Source organism: Daucus carota, chromosome 1 (genome assembly GCF_001625215.2).
Source record: "Daucus carota subsp. sativus chromosome 1, DH1 v3.0, whole genome shotgun sequence".
In the NCBI taxonomy this organism is placed as follows: Eukaryota; Viridiplantae; Streptophyta; class Magnoliopsida; order Apiales; family Apiaceae; genus Daucus; species Daucus carota.
The window spans coordinates 2,324,262-2,346,907 of NC_030381.2; the positions used below are offsets into that span (position 1 = coordinate 2,324,262).

General features: G+C 34.2%; 2 protein-coding genes across 2 annotated transcripts; one reads left to right on the forward strand and one right to left on the reverse strand.

Moving 5' to 3' along the window:
- The first annotated feature begins 1,904 nt into the window (after nucleotides 1-1,904).
- LOC108204920 (L-arabinokinase) lies at nucleotides 1,905-17,933 on the forward strand. The gene is made up of 29 exons (XM_017374612.2): nucleotides 1,905-2,271; nucleotides 4,590-4,697; nucleotides 4,821-4,889; nucleotides 5,034-5,117; nucleotides 5,209-5,285; nucleotides 5,744-5,810; nucleotides 6,830-6,887; nucleotides 6,990-7,057; nucleotides 7,148-7,210; nucleotides 7,373-7,426; nucleotides 7,518-7,620; nucleotides 7,692-7,801; nucleotides 7,916-8,035; nucleotides 9,402-9,458; nucleotides 10,650-10,822; nucleotides 10,923-11,091; nucleotides 11,733-11,816; nucleotides 12,084-12,197; nucleotides 12,668-12,798; nucleotides 12,871-12,952; nucleotides 13,598-13,685; nucleotides 14,069-14,112; nucleotides 14,242-14,337; nucleotides 14,457-14,533; nucleotides 14,636-14,833; nucleotides 15,109-15,274; nucleotides 16,335-16,406; nucleotides 16,722-16,925; nucleotides 17,506-17,933. The coding sequence occupies exons 1-29, from the start codon at nucleotides 2,158-2,160 to the stop codon at nucleotides 17,626-17,628; spliced, it is 2,973 nt and encodes a 990-aa protein (XP_017230101.1). The 5' UTR covers nucleotides 1,905-2,157; the 3' UTR covers nucleotides 17,629-17,933.
- Nucleotides 17,934-18,283: 350 nt separating this feature from the next.
- LOC108213891 (AIG2-like protein D) lies at nucleotides 18,284-22,631 on the reverse strand. Its single transcript, XM_017385679.2, has 5 exons — nucleotides 22,399-22,631; nucleotides 21,497-21,569; nucleotides 20,209-20,301; nucleotides 19,059-19,142; nucleotides 18,284-18,746 (listed from the first exon to the last, which is right to left on the reverse strand). The coding sequence occupies exons 1-5, from the start codon at nucleotides 22,542-22,544 to the stop codon at nucleotides 18,609-18,611; spliced, it is 534 nt and encodes a 177-aa protein (XP_017241168.1). The 5' UTR covers nucleotides 22,545-22,631; the 3' UTR covers nucleotides 18,284-18,608.
- Nucleotides 22,632-22,646: the final 15 nt, after the last annotated feature.

Genomic DNA, 22,646 nt, shown 5'->3' on the forward strand with positions numbered 1-22,646 from the left:
CACATAGAGATCACATAATATCACTTATTTGAAGCATGAATATGTAATATATTTAATATGTGAGCAAGACATAATGTGTGCCCATAAGCCATCTCTTCCAAACCATAATATATAAAGTTTTGACTATCTCAAAATTTGGGATGTCCTCTAAGAAGAAAGATTAAATATGGACAAGTAAGGATCCGTGTATCATATATTAATCCGAGATACATAGACAAAGACTAGAGGTAAGGTCATACATAATGTACATCTATAAGAATGATATGGAATTTTTATCTCTCTCATAGAAAAATTAGCGAAGTCATTAATAAAGCTTACTATCAATTTGAACTCATATGAAATAGATAATGACTTGAGAAAAATCAAATTTAGGATAAAGTGGAGCACATATGACTCATGACCTTTTAAAGATTAAGACGACTTACTATATGTTAATCATGTACAATTTATGGATTAGAGAGACATTAATATATTATGATTCCTTTTTTTTTTTTTTGGATTCATAATAAATTGATCACATGTACACAAATATAAATTTGTCATATATCCTATTTGTCAAATTAAAAATAATGTAGTGTACGAGAAAGAGAACGCAAGTGAGAATCATCACATGAATTCTACACATATTTTGAGAGTGACATAATATATAAATCTATAGTAATCCACCGAAGGTAATCATCAAAATTATATATAATGATCACTGAAAATATAATATGGCAGAAAAAATAGCAACATGATTTTCATTAGTAAAAAAAAAACAAGTATCTCACACATATTCAGAATTCTAAGAGAGCCGAGAACAGAGATCCAAAATATTCCATCCAATTGCAAAAGGGTCCAAAATAGTTTATTGAAATCCAAAAGAATTATTCAAATCCAAAAGAGTCAAAATAATTTACTCAAATCCAAAAATATCCAAATAATGTGTTTAAATCCATAAGAGATTAAAGCATATCCATATCAGTCTATACTAACTCTAAAAACTATAAACATCCACATATCCAAAATCGATTATTTCAAAAGCAAACTTAAAAACATGTAAACATCTAAAATGATTCAATTTATGTATACTTGGATGAATTCACAACTTACATGTATCATATCAAGAATACTAACTAGTTTAAGTTATAGAAAATTAAGGGACTATTCCAAAAATATCCAAAACCTCTCAATTTTATTGTACAACTAATTTAGTATAATTTTAGGAGAATATCAAAACTAGCACCACTCAAACATATAAATTTAGTATAGTACCATAAAATGAAAAGAATGGTGAAGGGAGGCTTACCTTAAAATCTTATGATTTGATGATCAATTCATTTGAGTTCAAGATTCCTTACTTCAAGAATGTCGTCTTTGAAAGACCACTAATTCGGAAGAACAACAAACTTCTCGTAGCAAAAACAATCTTCATCGATCCTCTTGAATATCAAGTACAAGAATTTGTGAACAAAGCAGGAGAGTAGTCTTACAAACAAAATAGAAGAGAGAGCCGTACAACATATAACAAAATGAAAAAGCATATCGTGCTGATAACGTGTTATGTAATAATATATGTAGAAAGAAAGTTGAGAGAGCTAGACAAGAGAAAAGAAGTAGACATGATTGTATTATTCATCTCATCACATTGCAAGCTCAACAAGTGGCTTTTATAGGCCCTTGGTAGATAAGTTACAAGACAAGTGAAAAGTCAAAAGTCACATACATTATTGATAGGTCAATCCAAGAGCCAAAAGTCATGAGGTCAATCCAAGAGCCAAAAGTCATCCACCTTTATATTTCATAACACCATAAACGCAGAATCTCTTATTCCTCCAAACCCAAGACCCGCAAAAAACCAAGAAGCCCATTAATTCCCACAGCCCCTTATCCAAACTCGATCCAATCCAACGGGCATCACTTTCAAGAAGAATGGGCCGGAGAATATGCAGATGCATCACCAGAATTTTCTTTATTCACGCAATTAAACACACAAATAACAGTTACTAACTTCATAACAGATAAGCCCCAAATCCACGTCAGCGTCTCCCTCACCTAAACCCTCTATAAATTCACTCGAATAAGCTCTCATTGTTGCGCATTCACATCCACATTGATCACAAAATCTACGTTTTCTTCATCGGTATCGAAAATTTGATCTGGTTTGAGTCGGAGAGGATGATTATTGAAGGAGGAGATCGGGCTGTTAATGGTTCAGCAGGTGCGAATCGGCTGATCTTCGCGTATTATGTTACCGGTCACGGTTTCGGGCACGCCACTCGCGTGACGGAGGTACATTTGATGTTTTAACCGCTTGATCGGTTAAATTTTGTTAAGATATAATATATGATCGCAGAATGATCATATATTACATCTTCACATCGGAGTTGTCAAGTTCAATTTCAAGTTGTTAAGTTGTTCAATTTCTAGTTGTTAAGTTTTCGGTCATGTTTTAACGGGTGGTTAAATTTCGTTAAGATATAATATATGATCATAAAATAATCAACATCGGAGTTGTTAAGTTTAATTTCTAGTTGTTAAGTTGTTAAGTTTTCGGTCATGTTTTAACGGGTGGCTAAATTATGTTAAGATACAAGATCGTAAAATAATCATATATTATATCTTAACCTCAAGTTGTCGAGGAGTTGTTATGTTGTCATATAATATATCTTAACCTCGAGTTGTTGGCCCTGGCAGCATATGAGGGCCCAAACATAATGTGATAGAATGTATTTCTGAAATCCTGTTTTTTATTGTTTGTTTGTTGGCGGTCATCAGAAATTATTCACGTAGGCTCACTTGTTTGAGTAACCAAGATTATATTGTTTGTGCATATAAGCTATTTTTGATATGAACTATTCAATAAGAAATTTATTATTTGAAAGTTAATATGTTACATCTTATCTATGGATTATCTCAAATAAAATGTAATAATTCATATTAAAAGGGCCTCAAAATTGTTTTTAGCAGTTTTCAAAGGGGTCTTAGAAGTTCTTTGATAATATTCCACACTTCCAGTAATGGACTATCGTAGGTCGATATTCCTGCTCATTTGTATCTTGTACTGACAGCTCATCCGACTTAAAAAAAATATGATTTTGATGATGTTTCTTTGAGGGGCCTCAAAAGAAATTCCACACTGAGCCTAGTAATCCCCAGGGCGGGCCCTGCTTAACAGGGTCATATACTATAACTCGGGCTTAACAGGATCATATACTATGACTTTACAAATATTATTGATATATAGATTATATTTTATTGAGTACGATAATGGAGCAAATTCATGTCTGAGCATGATCGGAGTTTCTTAAGTAATGTTGGCCACAAGGACAAGGTAACACAGAAATCGGATATCTTATAAGTATATGGGGTTCTAAGAATGGCTAGGCCAGTCTTGGTACCTTCTACATTAATCCAAATAGTAAGTAATAAGTATTTTTATAAAATTTGTTTATTAATGATTCAAGAAAGAATTAGCTGCTATTACTGTATAATAGAAGTGTAGGGTTGGGATCAAATGAAAACAATGGAAACCACTTAGGTCTAACACATTTATAAACGAGGTTCAACACACGGAATATATCAATTATATTTGCGGTAACGATCTATTTGGGCTTTAGGGGTCATTTTGGTTCGTGGAGTAGTATGGAATTGGAACGAAGAATCGGGTTAAGGTGGTCCGCGGAGTAGTATGGGATCGGAATGAGAAATCGGGTTAAGGTGGTATGGGTTTAAGGTATCATATCGCATATCACGTGTTTGGTTGAGTGCTGGAATCAATATATTATATTTTTAAAAAGTTAATTTATTAATTAAAAATATCAATAAAATTATTCTTATTATATATTTTTGTACCATTGATTATTCTTGTATTAAACATTATTATTTAATTACTTAAATAGAGACAAAAAGTTCAAAATGAAATTAATTCCCATACCTCCATCTCGTACCCACCTCCCTCCTTGGTTATCAAAAACCCATACCTTGGGGATTTGAGGTATGGGTTTGATTTTTTTTTTCCCCAACCAAACTCAGGTACGAGTTTGGAATGGACAAAACCCATACCTGATTCCAGATTCCCGTGGATCAAACGACCCATTACTAGTCTGGAATGAACACGAATGTTTCAATCATATGTAAGTCAGTGCATAAAATAAACACACACATGTCCATCAAACTTAAATACTCAAACTAAACCTGTACAAAAACCAATGCTCTGAAGTTTGATATTAGTCCATCTTTCTTACTTCTTTCTACCTTTATCTGAGCTATTCACATATACTAAAAGCTTATATAAAATGAATCTACTGACTTGTGTTTATGTATAGGGTCGAGTAAGCTGAGATTTAGGAAAAGTCGACACTAATATGAACCAGATATAGAAATATGTGTCTATGACAAGGACATGACTTGTTACTAAAATTAGGTAGGTTGTAGGAACAGGTGTATGCATGTGTGTGTAAGTTACAACAGGCAGAGGTTTATTAATACTTTAAAAGTATACAGGATCGTAGTTCCATATATACAGTATACAGGATCGTAGTTCAACACATATATGTTGCTACCTTTTGGATTACCTTTTTGCTATATTTCCCTACATTTCTGTATAGGTGGTCAGAAATCTCATACTTGCTGGACATGATGTTCATGTGGTCACTGGTGCCCCTGACTTTGTATTTACAACTGAGATACAATCTCCTCGACTCATCCTACGGAAGGTCTGTCAAGGGAGTTAAATTTTATCTTCCTTTCCAAAGTGTATTTTTATAGCTTTTTATATACTTCGTTAATATTGTATGTATTTTAAGAAGAGAAAACTTATCAGGTGCATACTATTACAGGTACTGCTAGATTGCGGAGCTGTTCAAGCAGATGCTTTGACAGTAGATCGTCTTGCATCCCTGGAGAAGGTATGTGTAGTTTAATATGATTTTCCTACAAAGTTGTGCATGCAGAATGTACTTATAGGATTTTGGCATGCTAAAGAATTAAATATTCCATGTTATACATTTAATATTCCCAACCACCTATTCCATGTCTGTTATTTATTCTAGTATTCAGAGACAGCGGTTGCTCCTCGTGATTCTATTTTGAAAACTGAAGTAGAATGGCTGCACTCCATCAAGGCAGACCTAGTGGTAGCTGGATACTCCATCACATTATTCTTTGGTTTTATTATATCTATGTTTTTTTCTAGTTGATATTTCTTAAATTACTTCTTTTAAACAGGTTTCAGATGTTGTTCCAGTTGCTTGCCGTGCGGCAGCTGATGCTGGTATACGATCTGTCTGTGTTACTAACTTCAGGTACTATATGTCATTTTTGAAACTGGCGCTGTTCCCTTGGGACTAATTCTACTGTCATATATCTTTTTAAATTATTTGAACATTGACCTATCATCTAAGCATCTAGAGTTTCCTATTGCTTGGGCTATATTGCATGCCAGCGACTCAGTGTCGATTACTAATTGCTATTCAATAAATCACAGTTAACATTAGTATTTTAAAAATTAATAGTATTTCTGATACGTATTGACTGTGCTCTATTTATTTTAACTAAATTCAAGTGAACATTTTTGAGTTCAATGAAGTTGTATTTGCAAAAGTCGGCCAAGCCATGGCCCTTTTGTATTGCGGGTCTTTCGTTTGGAATATACAATCCTCTGCTCAGTCAAATTTGTCCAACTCAATATATCGATTCTAGTGTTTCAAAACCAATTTGTCCTAATTCACGCTTTCTCTATTTTATCTTTGTATTTATGCAGTTGGGATTTCATCTATGCAGAGTATGTGATGGCTGCAGGATATGATCACCGATCCATTGTTTGGCAGGTGTTTTTCCATTCTTATTAGATAAAATAATATAACATCCATGCGTCATTTCTTATTATTTTTTCCGTCCTTTTTTCATTTTATGATTTTTTTTTGAATCCCCACGAAAAAGGTCCTTCCTCAGTTTTATAATGTTAATATGTCCCTTTCATCCTTTTTTCGTGTATAAACATGCCCTGATGCTTAACTATTGCTAGATGATTGAAAAATTGCGTGTACTGACGCTGGAAATTTAACAATTTATGCTGTTGTGCATTTGGGTAGATTGTCGTCGTCTTATTTGCGTCTGCTCAAACTCACTTGTTATATATATATATACTCATCTTTTTTAACGACTACCTTCGGTAATATACAAACTTCTGGCTGCTTCAGTTTATTGCTTCAGTTTTATGTATTTATCTATGGCAGAGTGAACAAAATGTTCAGTCAGTTGTACTTGAACAAGAAAGAGTAGCGATGCCCTGACAAAAAAAGAAGAAAAAAGAAAAGTAGCAATGCCTTGTTAATTGTACACCAGGACTTCCCTTAGTACGACAATAGATGTTTTTTGGGGCCATAAAATGCATTCAGATATTGAAATATCATTCACCAATCATCATGTTTTCCTTATATATTAATAGATCAGTAATTACTAGCAATTTCTGCTTCAATTATAGTCAGATATTCAGATCTTTTATGTTTACAATATCATCTGTTTGTCCACTTAGTCACTTGGATGCTACGACACTACGTTTCCATCTATTATGTAACAATCCATGGTAATATCGTTTAAAGTAAATTTGTTTGAACTGATTATGCAATGTCCCACAAATAAATATTTTCTTAATGAATTGATCTGAAGGCCAGTTGTTTTCTGCTGTTGTAAAATGAGGTACAGGCACCAACTTAAATAGCGTGAATCTCTTTTAATGTCTTCACTGCCATAAAATATTTTCGTTGAATATCCTATCCCTCAGCTTTTCATGCACTTTTATTATGTTAATACTATTCTACATATCTGATTCGGATGAATGATGCAGATAGCAGAGGATTATTCTCACTGTGAATTTCTCATCCGTCTTCCAGGCTACTGTCCAAGTATGTCTATCTGGCACAATTTTAATATTGATTATAGCTATCAGTAAATATCAATGGCTTTACATCTTGATATACTATCCTAAATTTTTTGTTGGTGTTCAGTGCCTGCTTTCCGTGATGTTATTGATGTTCCTTTGGTTGTCAGAAGGCTGCACAAATCCCGGAAGGAGGTCTGAAACAGAAAATATGTTCATATATGACTTTCATAAAATTGTATAAAGTTTTTTTTAGTTAAATAGTTATTTTCTCGAATGTTCTAGGTAAGAAAGGAACTTGGAATTGCGGATGATGTGAAGCTTGTTATCCTCAACTTTGGCGGACAAGTGAGCTACTGTCCCCTTTCAAATACACAGTCATCGAGGAATATCTTATCTTATCCTGTCCCGACCACTTTAATTATCATTACTAGATATAAGCCATATTTAAAATAAAATAATACACGTTTTAATTTTTTTCATTGTTAATTAATATGGATCTTCATTTAGCCGGCAGGTTGGAAGCTGAAGGAAGAGTCGTTGCCATCTGGATGGCTTTGCTTGGTATCTCCCGATCTACTTTAAGTATTATGCAATATCTTGATGCTCATGGTGATCACATTAGGTAAATAAAGCGCCTAATTGTTTTGTTTAGGTCTGCGGCTCGTCTGAAAGCCAGGTGCTTCCACCAAATTTCATTAAGCTTGCCAAAGATGTGTATACACCTGATTACATTGCAGCATGTGATTGTATGCTTGGTAAGTAATCCGATTACATACGTACTTTAAGATGAAGAAAGCAAGTGCAAACTCATCAACTCTTCTTTCAGGAAAGATTGGATATGGCACGGTTAGCGAAGCCCTTGCGTACAAGTTACCATTTGTCTTTGTGCGCAGAGATTATTTCAACGAGGAGCCATTTCTAAGAAATATGCTTGAGGTATTATGTCGTCATTATATGCTCAATTTTGTCAAGCATTTTGTTGCTCATCTCATTTTATCCTTCACAAAGTTCACAGCACAGGAATCTTAGCCCCATTTTTTTTCCATTTAGTATTACCAAGGTGGGGTGGAGATGATTAGGAGGGATCTGTTAACTGGACAGTGGAGACCATATCTTGAACGTGCAGTTACTTTGAAACCTTGCTATGAGGGAGGCTGCAATGGTGGTGAGGTATACCATTGAATCTTTGTTTACAACCTTATCGTCAGCGGTTGTGTCATAAACTAAGTTTTCACTTACTACAATGATTTTATTTTAATTCCATGACATTTTTTTTATTATTATTAACATTGTCATCAATTTCTGAAAGTAAGTGATAGTTTTGTATGTGCTCTTACAATAAGCTTGACTAAATATTGGACATGCTCAGAAGTCAAAAGAGAAGATAAAGATAAGTAAGAATGTAAAATTTAGTAGTGGGAGAATCTTGCAGAGAATATGCAGGGATTGCCTTACGTGGTCTAAACAATAGACTGAGGGTAGACCTGTAGGTGCACTAGTAAGAATATAAACTGTCGTTTACATATATGCTGCAAGCAAAGATACATATGGCCCTTCAAATCTTGTGTAGGAAAAAGGGAGAGGATGACGAAATTTGGTTAGAGTTACTTGAAACATATATCTAGATGAGTTGGTTCAATATTTATGTGCCTAGCGTAGATAAAGCTGTCACATACACTCTACAGCTGCTACAAGCCTCACAAAGTAGCGTACAAACCTCTAACAAAAATATTTTATATAGAATAAAAACCTATAAAGGTGGTGCTTACCATTGTAATGTAGTCTTATATCCAAAGTTCTTTTTGCCAATGGACCTCTGCCTCTGTCTATTGAAAGATGATAAAATTGGGCATAAATTGAAGAAAGTCCTAAATTTAAATAGTGTCGTGATGCCTAAAATGATCTTGAAAGTATGATAGCTGAACCAAATTCATGATATCAATTGCAAATTATATTTTGAAATTGCATTGGTAAATAAATCATATTCTATATAATTGTAACAACTGCATTGCTTTTATGATCTTAGTAGCACTGGTGGACATGGCCCAAACGGAAGTAAAAAATACTTCTAGCTCATAGCATGTAAATTTCTACATGATTAAAAATTGAACATTATATTTATTTATTTCTGAATCATCAAATGAGAACTGCAGATACAAGCTTTTTTTTAATACTAATTAACATTGATATATGTCATACACAAAGTTATAATGAATATACATAAAGTATCTAAAAAGTTCCCTGTACATAGAACGACGTATAAGCTAGTACTAATAATGTTCAAGTTATCATTTGGGTATTTGAGTAGTGTATCTACCTGCCATCCCTCCACTAGTTATAATTTTCTAAAATCAGTATGGTTCTGTATTAATTATGTTCAGATGGTGTTTTCAGTTATTTTATACGATTTTTGACGCATCTGTAGAATTTCCAATGTCTGTCTTGAGCCTTGGGTTTCTATCTTTTGAGTAGAATGTTATTTCTGATTGTTTCAAATAGCACTTTCTGTATTTATAACAATTTGTGTAATGTTTAGGTTGCAGCTAGTATATTGCAAGATACTGCTATTGGGAAACACTGTGCATCAGACAAGGTATTACTCTTATATTTAAATTACCTTATATATCTCTTGCACTGTGTGTGTGTGTGTGTGTATGGTTCTACTACAATACAAACCACTAAAATACAAACTAAATACAAAGCAACGCTATTAAGTAGAGTGTGAAGGGTTTTGAGGCCGCTGATGGACCCCGAGGTGGGCCTAGATGGGGCCTAATAGGGCTGTCTGGAGCCTTGTCCAGGTTCTAGTGGGCTCAGGGTGGATCGAGTGGAAGGGGGGTTGGGCACTAGGTCGGTGAAGTCATATAGGGGGTGGGGGATGACATATAGAGGGTGCGGGATGTCATTTAGGGGTGGTTTCTCTTGGTTTGTATTTAGTTGGTATTTTAGTAGTTTGTATTTGAGCAATTGCCTATATATATATATATATATATATATATATATATATATATATATTGGACAGGGTTCCGGTACAAATTACAAACTTTTTGAGCCTTGATTATTTCAAATGTTATTTTTCTAAATACTTGAAGAACAAATACTACTATAATTAAAAATAATTGATTGTTTTTTAGTGTTCAACATCATCTTTGAACAATAGTTAACTTGTGTTGAACAAGTACATAAACAAATTTTGGATGTTATGTCTATGGTAAATGTATTATTTAAATAATATTTCATATTTTTATACCCTAGTTGGGTATTGGTGAAGCCGGAAGAATAGTTGAAACATAAATATAATTTTTTCCAACACATTTGTTTAACACACGATGTTGAACCTCAATTACAAGTGTGTTGAACGCACATACGTAATACCAAAAATTTATGTGTTTTTTAACAAAATGGTGAAGTTTTTCAATTATTTCCAACATGGATACCTTATGTAAGTAATGATTAATATGTAGGAAAACATTGTAACGATGTAACTTAAAAAGGTTTTTATTTGATTCGGTACCTACACATACAGAGAGAGAAGTGCTTGATTTATATGCAAGCATTAGCCATGCATATGAACCTACTTAATCTGACTAGTCCAAAGTTGTAAAAGTATGTATGATCAGCAATCTTCATCAAATAGATCAAATGATCAACTACACAGACTTTTGAGGGTGCGTGCGCACACGGCACACCCAATATCAACTAAAAAACGGGCTACTAGTATGGAACTGAGCTTTGAAACAGATGTTTTTATCTCACATTGAATTTTATATTGCTTGATTTATAGTTGAGTGGGGCTAGGAGATTGCGTGATGCTATCGTTCTTGGTTTTCAATTACAAAGAGTCCCTGGAAGAGATATTTCCATTCCAGAGTGGTATGCAAATGCTGAAAGTGAATTTGGTCTCCGCACTGGATCACAAAATGCTGGAACAAATGGGTCAAGTGTTTTCGAGGACTCGTGAGAAATTTCTTAACTAACTGTTTCTGTAGGCCATCATCAAATTATGTGCACTTTGTGTACTTCTATTCATATCTTTGCATGTTTCTTATCGTTCTAGATACATTCAAGACTTTGAGATTCTTCATGGAGATCTTTTGGGTCTCTCGGACACAATGAGTTTCTTAAAGAGTTTGGCAGAATTAAGTACTTTATACGACTCTGGAAAGAATGCTGAAAAGCGACAAATGAGAGAGCGCATGGCTGCTGCTGGTCTTTTTAATTGGGAGGTATCTTACATTTGGATTAAATTCTTTTATGTATTTATGAATTTAGTACTATCACGTTTATGCTGAACTACCGGGCTTAAGACTTCTCTGTCATTCCTATATACTATACTCTTAAATTGAAAAAGCAACTAGAAAAGGTTGGCCTAGTTTTATGTTTTGAAATGTGCACAATATTTCTGCCTTTTAGGTTCCGCATGTGACCCTTTGGCCTTTCATTCTTTCATTGATGCATTTAGGATTTTATTTGTCGTTGATTATATTTCTGCTAAGTGCTAACATCTTTCAGTTATGGTTCATTGTGAATTAGTATTCTGGAGACATCTTTTTCCTAATTCTGATTTTCCTATAGACTTTGAACATTGTAATGGCTAGAGATCTAGTTCTGTACGTACTTCTGTATGAAAATCAATATTATCAATTCAAGGTCGCTACTTGTAATGCAACATAAGTATGCCCCCTTGCTACTTGTTATATACACATGTTGATGAGTTTTGGGGGCACTATATGCCAATCTTGCTGTTCTGTCAGCAATTTTATCAATCCGTCCTACTAAAAAGCAGGCGGAATCCACGTTCATTATGATCGTCATATTTTATGACTTTTATTGTGTAATGAATTTAAGAACATACTTTATCGCACAGGAAGACATCATCGTGGCAAGAGCACCTGGAAGGTTGGATGTAGTTGGTGGAATTGCAGACTACTCGGGGAGCCTTGTCTTGCAGGTGAAACTTACTTTTCTTGCGGTTAATAATGGAATTAAAATTTTTAATTTGTCATGAAGTTTTGGTGGATCCACTTTAGAAATCAATCAAATGATCAATTAAAACAGTCAATTGGCTGGCAATTTCTTTGTTTTGTTTTTTTTTTTTTTTTTTGGGGGGGGGGGGGGGGTGTCTCAGACTGGGGAAGGCAGTAGTGCGAAGGAGATACTTGAAATTTTAGAAGATAGTATGACATAATTAACAACGTTTACTATACATATTATGCAGATGCCTATTAGAGAAGCTTGCCATGTGGCTGTCCAAATAATTCATCCAAGTAAACAGAGACTTTGGAAGCATGCTCAAGCTCGACGTCAAGCATCATCGCCAGTGCTACAAATAGTACATTCCAGAGCTCTTCTTGTTCATATTTAGTTGCATAGTTGTTCTCCAAATGCATAAAAATGTTGAATTTATCATCATATTTGAATTAATTACCATCACTACCTAATAAATCCTTGCATGAGCTTGTATACATTAGAAAAGAAAAACATTTAACAAAAGTTTTGTTTTTTTGTTGATATCAGTCAAGAGTCATTCTTTTTAGAGCAAGCAATTAGGATGGAACCTCTCAAATCTTGTTTTCTCAAATTTTGGTCAGTAGATAGAAGGACAATAGATCATGTTGGCATCATTTTCTTGCGGTTTAGGCCTCCTAGAAGTATTGGTGTGTCTTATTGTATACAAGTTACTCAAAGCTTTGACTAGGAAGTACATAAGTGTAGGCATATATGTTTAAATAGTCTTCATTCTTATTGTGTTTCTAATTTTTTACTGTTGGTAATGTTGTTTCTGCTTAAATATTCATACAGGTATCATATGGGTCTGAGTTGAGCAACCGTGGTCCAACCTTTGACATGGACCTCTCAGATTTTATGGACGGTGGGCAGCCGATATCATATGAAAAGGCTAAAGATTACTTTGCTCGAGATCCGTCTCAAAAGTGTGATACTCTTTCGTGTTTGTTTTATCTGATTCCACCATAAGATGCTTTACTAACAAGGTCGCATTGTAGATGGGCTGCATATGTCGCGGGAACTATTTTGGTTTTAATGAAAGAACTGGGTGTACGCTTTGAGAATAGCATCAGTATGCTGGTATGACTTGATTTCATATAACTATTAAGGTGCTGTTCTTTCGTAATCCATGCATCTTTCATCTTTTTCATTATAGTGTTACAAATTGCCAAAATTATATTCTTAATGTTGCTTTCTAACAGAGCAACTGGCTAAAGTGCAATAATTAGTTGTTCATCTAATAATTCCTGCCATTAGGTTGCATCTACAATATTTCCATAATTGATGGTTATAAATTATTAAATACAAATTTCGGTTCAAATATGGAATGCACTTAGCTCGATGAACTATCTTTAATGGTTATTTTCGGTTTCCGTTTGTTGTTGATGCTTCACTGGTACTGGAATCTGGTGATTTAGGACATCCTGCACCATCTGGAGTCATGAATACTTGGAAAATTTTCTGGATTAGTTACTGGAATTCTATGAACCATAAATATGTGCTCACTATTTGATGGCAGACACTTGGCTAGACATTATCTCGTATTCATTTTTGGTGTACACAGTTCACTTGGCAGGAAATGTTTCATCAATACCTTGTTACTGTTAAGTGATTGGAGTGCTTATAATAAATAGCAGAACTTATCGGTCATAAGTGAATTTATTTATTTTTTTGGTCACAAGCGAAATGCATTTTTTAAATGCCTTTTTTCTTCTTGTTAAATAGGTTTCTTCTGCTGTTCCAGAAGGAAAAGGTGTTTCTTCTTCTGCTTCGATAGAAGTTGCTAGCATGTCTGCTATAGCAGCTGCTCATGGTAATCCCACTATTAACTCCATAGATTGTAGCCTTTCGTATATATCCTCCCAAATTATCATAATAGCTTTCAAGCATATCTGATAAGAATTCACAAGAAGCATGCATTTCCATTAGCAGAGATATCTGACTTGTAATTTATGACTTTCTTCTCTTCCGGATAATATCTAGCCCTTTTTTACCGTGAAAATTTTCTACTATTTTGTGATTTAATGTTTATTCCAAATGATAATTATATGCACTAATTTTGCATGTTTATCAATGTTGAAACACTCTCAAATATAAAAATCTCAGTCAGCAAGGTTTATTCGTAATTATGATGAGAAGTGTTTTAGCATGGACTGAATGAATAGATATTTGATTTGTTTCAATTGTGCAATACAGGCTTAGACATCAGCCCAAGGGAGCTTGCTGTGCTCTGCCAAAAGGTCTGACATGCGATGGACCATCTAATTAACAATAATGCATTAGTCATTGACATATAATTATTTTGTCAAATAACACAATTGTTGTCTTTTTATGTATTTTCGTCCTTTTAATGGTTTATTTATTAACAGGTAGAGAATCATGTTGTTGGAGCTCCATGTGGAGTAATGGATCAGATGGCTTCAGCATGTGGTGAAGCCAACAAACTTCTTGCTATGGTTTGTCAGGTATGAGGCTTGAAATGAGATATCTGTATACAATGGGGCACAAGAAATTGCTAGTGCAGAATATAGCTTATTGCTAGTGCGATGTCTAAGAAAAAGATTTGATGGTATGAGTTTTGCAGCCAGCTGAAGTACTTGGGCTTGTAGATATTCCAAGTCACATACGGTTTTGGGGAATTGATTCGGGATTGAGGCACAGGTATCATAAATATCACAGTTTATCTGGTTATTCCTGCAATAAGTATTTACACACTTGTAATCTGAATATATTTTATGCACCCCATATTTGGAAATTATGCAGCATTGGAGGTGCAGATTATGGTTCTGTCAGAATAGGAGCCTTTATGGGGCGAGAAATGATCAAATCTACTGCATCTAACAAGTTAACCAAAGCCCTATCAGTTGCAAATGGTACACATACAGATGAATCGGAGGAAAGTGCTGAACCACTTGAAGCTGAAAAGTCATTAGAGTACTTATGCAACCTGTCACCTCACAGGTTGTAGGTCTAATTCGACTCAACCAAGTCCTAGTCCTATTGTAGATGGGGATAGCTGCATGAATCCATTGCCTAGATTTGACTTAAAACAAAAAATTTAAGTAGAGATATGATATTTTCTTGTGTATGGGAAGTAGAAACATGCAGTTGTCCTGGTCCATTATGATTTCGTATTTTGCGAGAGACCTTGTTTCAGCTATTTCCAGTGTCCCTTTTGTAGCCTAGCAGTGCTTTGCCTCAATGTATATGTAATAATACAGTTGTTTCTCTTATAGATATGAATCTCATTATGCCAAGATCCTTCCCGAGGCTATTCTTGGTGACGCATTTCTAGAGAAATACGAAGACCACAATGATCCAGTGACAATCATTGATCGGAAGCGTAACTATGGAGTGAAAGCATCTGCAAAACATCCTATATATGAGAATTTCCGTGTAAAGGTTAGCAGTGTATTTATTAATCCTCATATATTGTTAATTTATTTATTTTAATGTCTGCATACACTGCCAACTTCTCCTTATCTGATCAATATCACTGAATAGTCATTAAAGTCCATGTTCTGAGTAAGCGGTGGACATTTTTGAAGAGCAAAAATTTCTAGATATCGAGAATAGTTTGTAGTTCTTCAAATACGTCAAGAGTCATGGCTTCAAAAAGAAGATAAAATTAAACCTTCAATAAATTTAAGCAAAAAGATTGTGCTTGACAGTGCAAATTAGGTGCTCTACTTGCTATCTGATAGGTGACAGCTCACGGGATAGAAGCCCGCATAAAAACCCTCTATTAAGGCGTCGCCTTGATGTACATTAGACCTTCCCCAGATGTGGTGCCTTGTGCATCAAGTACAACATGTTAAATAATAAAAATAGTAATAATTGATATATTTGCATAGAAACACCATTATAACCTATGAATAAATATTTGCTTTTTCATAGAAGTGTCTTTACGATAATAATACAACAAACTTTGGTAACTGACCAGTGAGTGTTAATTGGAAGCGAATGGAAGAAAGCTTACTCTATCCTCTGCAACTTCAGCTTGAAATGGGTTGCATATGATTTTTTCTCTATCTTCAGACTTCAGGTCTTATTATATGTACCTATTGATAAACGAGGCAGTAATAAAATCAAAACGGTAACTGCTGTTCAGCATAGTATATATGTGCTCTTCTGCATCCCTGTTATATTACATCATAGCACTATCTGAGTGCAACAACTTCTAGAAAGATACAATGATGTTATTTCAATCTGCAATAACATAAAAATATGTCACTTATTTATTATAGATATGGAAGTTGTTCGGCAAACTCATATTACCTTATATGAAATTAGAACTTTTGGTACATATAGATCGAGAAATGGTGAATTTTGGATTGATAAAGCATTGTGAATTGATTACTCTTTAATTGTTCTTGGTCTGTCATGTTCTGTTAGGAAAATAGCAATATATATTTTATGTTATTGTTTTAATAAGTGAAGAGCAATATTTATTGATGTCCAGGCATTTAAAGCACTACTAACATCTGCTGCATCGGACGACCAACTCACGGCACTTGGAGAACTGATGTATCAGGTAGGATGCAAGTTTTATAATTAGGAATCCTCATTTTTTTTACTTGTGAAAATATGGTTTCGCAGTTGGCCAAGTTATCATCTTTTGAAGGATATCAGTTCAGCAATGAATTAAAGTTTTATTAGAATATATACATATGCAAAGTCTTTATAATATCATTAGTTGGTAAAACTTTAGATTCTGGTTCAATGGCTTCAAATTGATTGTCATCAAATATGTCATACTTGCAAATTTAGAAAAGTTCCCTTGTTTGATTAAGCCTTATGTTATGGCTGGTGATAAAGGGTTATACTTCATCTTAACCATTGTTTGCAGTGCCACGATAGTTATAGTGCTTGTGGATTGGGAGCAGATGGTACAGATAAGCTGGTCCAGCTGGTGCAAGAAGCCCAGCACTGTAAGTTGTCTAAATCTGGTGACGGGACTCTGTACGGGGCAAAAATTACTGGCGGTGGATCTGGAGGAACAATTTGTGTCGTCGGTAGGGACTGTCTACGAAGCACCCAACAAATCCTTCAGGTAACTTGCTTGCTAATTTTATGCTTGTGTTTTAGAAATGTAAAAAACTTTTATCTAGTAGTTCCTATTCAAATTTTTGTTGGCTAGAAGCTAGCATTCTCTTTATGGAAGCTAGAGGCATCTTTCTCTCTATCGAGGCCCAAACACTTGACCTTTGGTAAATCGTAATTAAGGACAAGAAATATCCGTTCTCTAAGATAAGCCTTGCAAGTAGAAGCTAGAATTCTGGAATACACGTTTTGTGTTTTTGTAAAAGGATCGTGGTTATGGTTTCATAAATAACAGTCAACTTGGTCACCTTTTTAAGCTATGAGACTCGACTTCATTATCCTCTTCAAAAAAATATTGGTGCCCTCTTTCTCAAATTAATGAGGTATAATATAGTTTAATGGCCCACTGACTATTTGTCTCTTCTGATCAGAGGGTTGAGAGTACAGCCTTATGAGGTAAGAAAAACACATGATAAAGGTAAAGGAAAGGCTAAAAGTGAAAAGCATGATGGAGTGAACTAAATGCATCCCTGTTACTTATATGAAGCAATAATCTTTATTTAATGGTTCATTTCATTTTCAATGTCCAGATTCAGCAGAAGTACAAGGCTTCCACCGGATATCTACCAGTTGTGTTTGAAGGTTCATCACCTGGTGCAGGAAAGTTCGGACACTTGAGAATTCGCCGTCGTCTCTCTAAGAAACAGGAGTAATTATACATGGAGAAATACTAAATCAAAGCTCTTAGTGATTAATAATTTATCACATCTGGTTCACACTGTTTCAATATCAATGGTCTTGGGAATTGTCAGAACTCAGAAGTGGTAGAAAAATAGTGTAGAATATTACAATCCTAGGTGGCTAAGAAGATTTGAGATACTTTTAGTGGGTTTTTTTTTTTTTTTTTGTAAAAACTTGCAGAGTTATACATGTTTGTTGTTAGTTAGAAGTCAGAATATTGTCTTTGATGTGTTGACAAGTGAGAACTCAATAAGAAATTTCTTCTTCTTTTTGTCAAGCTCAGTATGAAATTTCTTGTCAGTCTTACTGTGTCAAGATGTTGCTATTGCACAATATGAAAATCGACGAATGACCTTCAACAGCTCATCCACTTATCAGATTGACAGTGACTGCATTTTGTAAAATAAAAAAAATCATTGATTGTTGGAATGTTAGCTTGCAATATTCTCTTTTCTGTCATAGTGATTGTATTTGACTGGAGCAGGCATTTCTGTCTGTGTTTGTAAATTTCATATGTAGATCATATTTCTCAAATTGAACACAACTCAAATAGTACACAAACATGACTTTAGATTTTTGCGTAAAAAAAGATACAACTACAGTATGAAACTAATTAACACAATAGTGTAAATGAAAAAAAAATGTAGAAACTTAGATTGTCTATAGAACTTTAATATGATTTTCTCCAGTCTATACTTAACTAGAACAGTAGAACTAACGACAAGATGCACAAGAAACTTGTTTACTGAGTTCAGCGCATTAATGTTTTGCAATATCAGTTGGCTAATTACGGAAATAATTTGGAAGGAATCAGCATTATTGTGATCTACCTTTCCAATACATAGTTTATGTAACCAATAATAGGTAACTAACAGACTGTAAGGTGCCCAAAGGTTCATCGGAAGAACCTCAACGAAGATCTTATTTACTACAGATTGGCATCTAATCTGTTTCAGGGAGTTTTCTTTTTGTCCTGCTGATAGAAGGATTCATAGGCTTCTACTCTTGGCTTTGCTTCAGGATGTTCTAGTTCTTGCGCAAAACCCATGGTCATCTTCACAAAATCTTTCATGTGTACTTTTTTCCATTCCTAAGGCAAACACAAAAACAACACAAAATGAATGGAAAATTCATTGTGCGTGGGAAGTGGAAACACTGTTGTAAAGGAAAGACGTACTGAAGCAACAGTATGAAATGACCTGAATAAACGAGTAAGAACTTGAGGAAAAAAAAGTATCCATTTTAAAATAATAATAAAAATAGGGTGGATCCACACTTCTCATCTCCTAAAATCAGCTATCAGAAAGAGAGACATTACAACAAAATTCAGCCAAGAAGACAATACAGGCAGCGAATCAGCTGTATAACGAAGCCTTGATAAGGAGAAAGGTTGAAGGTTTACCTCAAGATCCCACTCTCCATATAAGGCTGGATCAGTACTGTTGCGCCAAACATATGCGAATACTTTTAGCTTTTCAGAAGTATCCTGCAGAAGCCATCAGGAACTAATTATTTCGCATCTTCCAGACTCACAGTAAGGGCCAAGAACACGCCAACGAAGCAAAAAAAACAATCCAATAAGTACGAGTCTGTTTCAGTAATTATGTATCTTCTCATGCATGATGATTATTTAACACTGGTTACTACAGTGTGTATAATTTTAACTGTTTTAAGAGTTATATAGAACTTTTCTCTATATAGTGAAATGTGTTACATAATAACTTCAAACTTCAACAATTCATTGTTTACATTTTCTAATCCTCAGTATTTCTACTCGCCTTCTGTTTGATTACCCTGATAAAGATATGGGTACAAACATAGGTATACGTGACCTTAGGCTTACTGCTACATGACCCACACACTTTGGTACGTGAAAATGTAAATCACATAGTCTTTCACATCCCCTTCAATATAGTCACGAACTAAATTAACGGGGGTGTATTCGATTGGGATTTTAATGGATTGTTTTTAGTCTATGGATTTTAATGGATTGTATGTGATTTTGATTTTGTGCGAAATACCTCAAGATTTTAATGGATTTCAAACAATCTCAATCGAATACCCTCAGATTTCATGAACGAAAAAAAATACTAAACAATCCAAAAATCCATCATTTCAAAAAACTTAAATTACACTGAAGAATGCCACAAAATCCATCATTTTATGAAATCCAAAAAAATCCATCAGCATTTCAATACGATCAGATTTTAATGGATTCTAAACAATCCCAATTGAATACCATCGGATTTTAAAACATAATTTAAAATCCCAATTGAATACCTCTAGATTTTGTAGCATAATTTAAAATCCCAATTAAATACCTCAAGATTTTAATGGATTTCAAACAATCTCAAACGAATACCCTCGGATTTCATGAATGAAAAAAAATGCTTAAAATCCCAATCCAATACACCCCTCCTAATGTCTAACTTTAACTTGTATACTTTCACAAAGAGGATTATAATACTTTCAGTGAAACTTCTAATGTTCTACAAAAATTCCACTTTATGTGCAAGGGTCACAAAAGTAACTGAGATAATTATTGTGCCTACCGACAGCGTGACATCAACGGTCTGCCTTTCGTACTCAACGTCCTCAAATGCATCTAGAACAAGTAGTTCAGGATCTGTGATCTCTGAGAGAACCTGTAGGGAGCACTTACAGTTAACATATGATCAAATTGTAGGCATTATAAATGTAAATCCCCAACTGATCACAAAGGTTTACAAAGGCAAAAAACAATTTTAAAACTACTTTTACTATGTACAAATATTGCCCACCTAACCCTTGATTTCTAACATTATGGTCATGTTTGGCTTACCTTATTTTTAAGAAGCAAGTAACTTATTTCACAAAATATTACAGAAATGTGTATTTTTTATGAAAATAAGAGACTTATTTCTGCTAATAAGGAATGTTAAACACCTATTAGATACCTAGTTCTAAGAAATATTATATAAATGTTAATTTTTTTACTGGAACAGGTCAGTATATTTATTAAAAAAGTCAAGCCAAACACGTCCTATATAATAAAGGATTATATTAATTATTTTGACATTCAACTGTTGCAAGTTCTTTAATAATAATATTATATAAAATGACGTCCTGCATTTTATTTGCTTCTATCCTCATCAGAAACTGAGGCAACGAAATTCCCAGACAAAGTTGCAACTTACAGTTTGGTATGCACTACGAGAGACAATGTGCTTTATAAAAACTCCTGCTTACGAAGATTCAGTTATTAAACTAACAGGTAATGTCAAAATTTTAATATTGGATATGGTCAGGGCACATATTTAACGCCATGACGCAAACCTTAGCAGGCAAGTCAGTAAAAAAATTAGACTGTTTATAATAAGAGAATTCTCAAGCAGAACTAAAGAATAAAAAATTTTCAACTTGTGAATCTTTTCCAAATTTAAATGTACTTTACCAGTTTCATCATACTCCCTCCGTCCCCCTGAATTGTTTATGTACACTGTTTGCACACATTTTGAGGATCGTATAAAGTATAGTTTCATAACTTTTTTTTAAAATTTTCTTTTTTTGAATAAAAGTTTAAACATCAAACTTTTATTCAGAGAAAAAAAAATTAAAAAATATATTAGGGAACTATACTTTAAATGAGCGTGGAAAAATGTGCCAAAAAGTAACGTAAAGAAATGAGGGGGACAGAGGGAGTATCACAATATGGACAAATATTAATATTTTCTGACAATTATATCAAACCATTCATGCCTAGGGATTACACGACTTTATGAAAGCATGAAAAAATATGGAAACTATACAGGGGCTATATTATTGATACTATACAGGCAATAAGTTGGATTTTGAACAAACCTTCCCAGTAACTTTCTTATCCGCAACAGGTAGAATCGCAGGATACACTCGCTCTTTAATGCTAAACCTATGACTAAAAGGAAGAAAGTCACTACAGATATATAAAAAACAAAGACGCTAATACTGATACTGTGTTAGAAAAAAAATCAAAAACTTATATGGGACAAAGGGAAAAGAATCAATATTCGGACTGTCATCGAAAGAGTGAGTTTGTACAACATCAAATATTTTATGAATATCCTCTGCACCCCATCAATAAAGTTGCAAGCCCGATTCTAGTAAGAACCAATTCTTCTCCAAATACTCCCTCTGGTCCAAAATGTAAGCCAGCTTGACTTTTTGAACACATCTCAACCATTTTACTATGTAGCTAAAATTTAATATTTTCAAATTTTTAATAGAAATATGTAGGCTAAATTTTATTTTAGAAAAGAAAATTATTCAATTTTACTATATAATCAAAGCATGTGCAAAAACTCAAGCGACTTACATTATGGGCCAAGAGAAATAAAGTTTCCATTTACAATGAAACCTCTACAAATGAATAGCCCGAGGACTCGGGACCAAAAACTTTTATGCTGATAAAAAAATATGCTCTTCCTTCCAGGGAATTTTATTAATTTGGCGAGATAAGATTAACACAGATACACTCTCCTAAAAATATTGGCACCGGGAAAAAGTATTAATTTGATGAGAGCTATTCACGTATGAAGATTGATTCTATAACTGATCAAACAGTAAATTTCGAATACCCATAATCACATACAAAAACTAAGTAAAAAAGATAATTAAAAACAGGAATGCCACACAATAATCAAGATTATATGAGAGACAGGGGAGAGAGAGAGAGAGAGAGAGAGAGAGAGAGAGGAGGGAGAGAGGGGGGAGAGGGAGAGAGAGACTAGTTGTTGAGAGTGGCCGGAGAAGTCCGGGGAATGCGTTTGAGGAGCACTTTAACCACCTCCTCAGCCTGGAGACTGCCGTAAACGAAGACGTTGTGGAGGCCCATTGAATCAGTTCGCAATACAACTGATGCACTCGACTCCATTGTTGAGACCAATCGAAGATGATGATGATGAAATGACTTTCTGCTGTTGCGTAGCCCTTCAATATACAATGTTATTTATTCTGTTCGAGCATTTTGCGGGCC